Source organism: Melanerpes formicivorus, unplaced genomic scaffold (genome assembly GCF_026170545.1).
Source record: "Melanerpes formicivorus ecotype bairdi unplaced genomic scaffold, bMelFor1.0.p_v2 SCAF_34, whole genome shotgun sequence".
Classification (NCBI taxonomy): domain Eukaryota; kingdom Metazoa; phylum Chordata; class Aves; order Piciformes; family Picidae; genus Melanerpes; species Melanerpes formicivorus.
The window spans coordinates 146,050-151,164 of record NW_027142386.1 but is presented as its reverse complement, the minus strand read 5'-3'; the positions used below and the strand labels follow the sequence as shown (position 1 = coordinate 151,164).

The following is a 5,115-nucleotide window of genomic DNA, read 5'->3' as shown; positions in this document are numbered from 1 at the left end:
GGTGAGGGACCTGCTAGGCTCTAGGAGGAACAACGCTGGTGGCCGCAGCTGTGCCCCTGGGCAAGTCAACCCCACCCAGCCCAAGCCATGCCAATCACTGAAGCTCTGAGACTCTGGACCATGAGCAGCTTTATTGCTGTGGGTGCTTGGGCACAAGATAAACAGAACCCAGCAGTACATCCCAGCCCCTGCAGAGATGCTGTGAGCAGAGCTCTGCCTGCCCGGTCCAGGGGCACGACGCCGGCAGCCCTGGCACACGGTGGCCTCATTCCTTGGGCCGTGCCACGCTGGCCCTGCCTTGGCAGGAGGGTGAGGAGAGCCTCCTCGTTGCACATCCACCATCTGGATCCATCCTCCGCCGTGCATTCACAAATAGAACAATAAATAGCCAAAAAAAATAGATATGTACATAAATAAAACAACCTTTCTTTTCCCCCTTCTTCCTTAGAGGACAAGTCCAGAGCCCCCCCCGCCCCGCGGGGCTCAGCTGACGAGGATGGGGAGGAAGTGGGTGGAGAGGTGCTGCCGGCGTGTCTTGCCCCCTCGCTGGGGTCTGCCCTTGCTGTTGAGCGAGAGGAACATGGGGCGGCCGCGGTGCCGCCAGCGCAGCGAGGCGTAGGTGTTGTAGCCGTTCTCCTCGATGCGCTCCGTGAACTTGCAGTTGGGGCTGAACTCCTTCTGACAGGAGAGGGAAGGAGGTGAGGGGTGGCTGTGCACGGCCAGGGCTTTTTCTCCTTGCCTTCTTCCACTCCCAAAAGCAGGGCAGGGGCTGGGGCTCCTCCTTACTACCCAGCGGATGGAGGGGCTCGCTGAGTGCTGTCCCCTCACTGGGGAGGGCAAACAGGAGCCTGGGCACCGGGCGAACCCGGTGGGTTTGCGGCACACCTCCCCACCCCTTCCAGCTCTGCCCTGCAGCTCTGAGCCCTGGCTGGTCCCTCCCGGGAGGCAGCGTTCGACCTACCGACCCATAGAGCCTCCCCCGCTTGTTCATGGCCAGGAAGAAGCCGGTGTGCACCGCCCGGATGGCCACCACGCCGACGCGCACCGACCGGATCTCGACGATGCCTGTGGGACCGGGAAGCGCGGCGGTGAGTAGGGAGGGACGGGCGACCTCCTCCCGACCCCGCCAGGAGTCCTGCCCCGACACCAGGTCTATGGCCATCAAGTGCCCCCCCCGGAGGGATGAGGCCACTGACCCTCGCCCAGCGCTGGAGCAGCCTGAGCTGGGAGCAGGAACCTCTGATCTGGGGAGGGTTTGATCTTTACTCCTCTCCTCCCCAAGGCCTCGCTGCTTCCAGGAGCTGGGCTGTGTGGGAGCGATGCCAAGGCACCAATCTCTGCCCAGTGCCAACCTTGCATTTATCCTTCCCTCATTGGCAGCTCTGCCCCACGGTATCTGTCCCAAGCACACCCACAGTGCCCTGGGGACCAGAACTCACCTCTCACTGCCCCTGGCACCCCACGTGCTCAGGACAGTGAGGCTGGCATGGTCCTTGGAGGGGGGCAAAGTGTGCACGGGGGTGGCAGCAACGGTGCACAACCACATTCTGGTGGACAAAAACACCTGGGCAGAGGGCTGTAGGGGCAGGGGTGCAGCCGGGGTGGTGCTGCCAGCGCCAAGTGACCATCTGGCACATGCCCCCGTGCCAGGCACTGCAGGCAGGAGGGCTGCGGCTGGGCTGGGCTGGTGCTCCTGTGCCCGGCCGCCGAGCTGCCGGCACCGCCGCTAATGGCTAAGGCATGCGGTCGGACCAGCGGCTCCGAGGGGAAACACCCAGACCATTGGCAGGTCCTCCGGATTCCTGCACTGCCTTGACCATCCTAGAGTGCCACTGCCAGCCCTGCCACCGCCGGCGCTGTGGGAAGGGACTGAGATGCAGGCAGGGCAGTGGGCAGCAGGTAAGCCACAGCAGGAGCTGCCCACAGACACCGCTGCCCACAGACACAGCTGCCCAAGGCTGCCCCAGCCAGCCACGGCAGGAGGATGCACACAGGGTTTGGCAGCCAGGGGCACACACAGCATGGGGGACTGCAGGAATTCCCGGGCAGGGGCTTTCAGCAGGTGTTTACACCCCCCCACCCCCTCCCCAACCAACCCAGCATTGCCAGTGGGCACTCGTGCCCTTGCCAGGAGAGGGTGGAGTGGTCACAGCAGTGTGAGGGCTCCCAAGAGTTCAGCTCCTTGGGGCAGATGTTTAAAGGTATTTTCAGCTCAGCTGCCTCAGTGCTGCTGCCAGCACCTGCCCTGGCACCCACTGGGACCAGCAGGACCCTGCCCAATGAAGTCATTGAGGAGCAGCAGGGGTGGGGAAGGGCCAAGTGAGTGCCTCGGAATCCACCTGCCTGATCCCCAGCTGCAGTTGCTGCTATTTATAACCAAGGGCTCTGCTTCTCTAAAAATAACCCCACACTGCTGCTCCTGGTGCCCTGGCTGGCTCTGCTGGGCTGTGCTCCCAGGTGCCCAGCCAGTGCCCAGCCCTGCACAGTGGGGATGAGTCCCTGTGGGTGTAGAGCAGCACCCCTGGGCTGGGCAGCAGCCCAGAGGCAGCTCCCAGTTTCACACCCTTTGCCCCAGTGGGGTCCCAGGAAGGCTGGAGCAGATGTAGGGCTGGAGGCAAGGGAAGCCCTGGGACAGCCCCTGGCACCACTGGCACCGCTGGCAGGGCTGGTCTGGCAGCTGCCAGGAAAGCTGATGAGCAAAGCCCAGCCCAAGCTCAGGTTATCTGCTGCTCGATAACCAGAGCAAGCCCCATGCACCAGCCTGGAGCTGCTCCACCTGCCAGGTCCCATGCAGCCCAGGGAACATGTTGGGGCACCTGACACTGGCAGTGTGCCCAGTCGGGACTCCTGACAGCCTCTGACACCACGGGAGGGTTCCCTGCCTTGGGCTGGGCTCCCTTATCTTGCTGGGTGATGTCCTGCACTGCCCAGGAGTCTGATCAGCCCCCCCTGCCACCGGGGCATGGGCTGGGGCTGCTGCTCCAATCTGGATGCCCCAAGGATCCACCCTGCTGAGGATGCTCAGGTAGGTATCCCCCTGCCCAGGGCTCCCAGTATCCCACCTTGTCCAGCCACTGCCCTGCCAGCCTGCTGTCCCCTTCCCTGTCACAGGCACCCAGCACCTGACGTGGGCTGACACCACAGGTACTGCACCCTGGCTCTCGCTGCAGCTGTGCCGTGGATGCCGTGTCCCCTGGGGACCCACGGTACTGCCACACGGAGAGGGGACCAGGGAGGGAGCAGGCAGCCGTGGAGCCGAGGCAAGGACCTCCGTACTGGGAGCAGCCTCTCCACTAGCACAGGGACCCCTGTGGGGGACTCCGCTGCCGTCTCTTCCCAGCCGCTCCCCAGGGCTGCAGGGTGGAGCAGCCCCAGGGAAAAGGCCTCATCCTGCCGGCTCCTTCCTAAGCTCCGGATGGCAGCGCGGCCCGGGCAGCACCGACATCCCCCCTTTGCCCGAGTACCCCTCGCTCGGCCCTACTCCACGGTCCTCCGCGACAGGGCTGCTCTGCTCTCTGCTCTCCCCCACCGGGCTCTCGGTTCTGAGACCAGCATCACCCCGGAGCTTCCTCCGTCCTTCCTCCTCCTTCTCCTCAGCCTTTACCGGGAACGATCCGATCCACCCCGGGCAGAGCGAGATTAAGAGAATGGGGGCAGGGGAAGGGGCGGCCCCCAACCTACGCTGGCAGGAGGAGGAGGTACGAGCGACCCCCAAGGTCGTCGGGGTCCCCAGCCGGTGTCCGAACGCCGGGGAAGAGGCTCCAGTGAGAGAGGACAGCCGCAACAGTTCGCTTTCGAGGTAGCTGCGGGCTCTGACCAGCCGTGTGCGGAACAGTGCGGACAGAGGGGACCCGCGGCTCCCGCACGGCCAGAGAAGAGGCTTCAGCCGAGGTTTTAACCGGGCGGGAGGAGTCGCGGGCTCTCCCCGGCGCCGGGCACAGACCAGGGATCCCGCCGCCGTCCAGAGGTAGCTCTGTCCAGCCTCTGCCTGTCCCCAGCTGTGCCCTCTGCCCTGTGCCCGGTCCCCGTGCCTCTCGCCTCCGCCGCAGTCTCAGCGTCCCGGCGGGATCGGGCTCTCGACCCGCAGTGGGAATCCAGAGGGACCCCGCGGTCGGCCCCAGAACTCGGCTTTCTCGGACCCAGTCCCGGCCCCGTTCCCGGCCCCACTCACTGCCCCGTTCCCGGCCCCACTCACTGCCCGGCCGCTCCCTCCAGCGCGTCCCCTCCACGCTGCCGCCGCCGTCGATGCGCAGGAAGAAGCGGGTGGCTGAGAAGAGCCGCCGCCACCGGACGTCGCCTTCTAGGTGGCCGTAGCTTCGGGGGGGCCGCCGGCCGCCCCCAGCCGCCCCCGGTCCAAAAGCCGGTGCCGGCTCCGCCAGAACGGCGAGTGCCCCGGCGAGGCAGGCGGCGAGGGCGGCGGGGCCCCCGCGCCTCATGGCGGCGGGGCGCAGCGAGACGGCGGGCGACGAGCCATGGCCGCGGCGGCGGCGACAACCGGCCCCGACGGCGCGGGCGGCCCGAGCACGGGGCGAGCTGGTGGGGCGGGGCGGGGTCCTGGGTGGCCAATGGGCTAGGAGGGGCGTGACCGAGAGAGCAAGGGATCTCATTCATAAAATCAGCGCCCCGACGGCTGCCCCATCATCCCCGTTCCCCATCATTAATAGGGCGCCCAGTTTGGGGGAAATCGCTCGCCGCAGCCCCCACCGACTCCCGCGGTATGCAGGCGGACGGGGCACTGGCCCAGTGGGCGGGAAGAGGCAGAGAGTGGTGCGTGGGGCTGCCCCGCGCTCGGGGTTGTTGCCGGTTTGTGAACCGGTCCGAGACGCGCCGGGCTCGGGGCCGGGAGAGGCGCGGTGCAGCTCCGTTATCCCAGCGCCGCGGCTCCTGGGCTCCGCCAGCCGTCGAGCCTCGCTCCTGCCCCGTCCGGTCTCGCCCCGTCGGGTCCTCCGCGTCCGCCAGGGGGCGCGCTGCGATGCGCCGCTGCGCTGTGCCGCTGCGCTGTGCCGCGCTGCACCGTGGGAGCTGTGGTCTGGTGTGGGCGGGGGCGAGGCCGAGGCCGCCGCTCCCGGCGTGCAGCGCGCGGCGCATGCGCAGTGCCGTGGCGCGCCGCGGCAT

General features: G+C 67.1%; 1 protein-coding gene across 2 annotated transcripts; it reads right to left on the bottom strand.

The window, feature by feature from the left end:
* Positions 1 to 381: 381 nt before the first annotated feature.
* FGF22 (fibroblast growth factor 22) lies at positions 382 to 4,513 on the bottom strand. 2 transcript variants are annotated; one of them, XM_068156229.1, is made up of 3 exons: positions 4,196 to 4,513; positions 962 to 1,065; positions 382 to 675 (listed from the first exon to the last, which is right to left on the bottom strand). In XM_068156229.1, exons 1-3 carry the CDS (start codon positions 4,434 to 4,436, stop codon positions 484 to 486), a joined length of 537 nt encoding a protein of 178 aa, XP_068012330.1. In that variant the 5' UTR covers positions 4,437 to 4,513; the 3' UTR covers positions 382 to 483. The 2 variants fall into 2 exon arrangements, with proteins under 2 accessions (XP_068012330.1, XP_068012329.1); XM_068156228.1 differs by having other exon boundaries at positions 382 to 678; positions 4,196 to 4,511.
* Between the last annotated feature and the right edge of the window lie 602 nt (positions 4,514 to 5,115).

Excerpts from the sequence above, each read along its gene's own strand:
- FGF22 (XM_068156228.1), bottom strand. The coding sequence starts at position 4,436 with ATGAGGCGCGGGGGCCCCGCCGCCCTCGCCGCCTGCCTCGCCGGGGCA. Across the intron at positions 1,066-4,195 it reads CTGGAGGGAGCGGCCGGGCA|GCATCGTCGAGATCCGGTCG; the intron begins GTGAGTGGGGCC and ends CCGGTCCCACAG. Across the intron at positions 679-961 it reads GGGGGAGGCTCTATGGGTCG|AAGGAGTTCAGCCCCAACTG; the intron begins GTAGGTCGAACG and ends CTCTCCTGTCAG.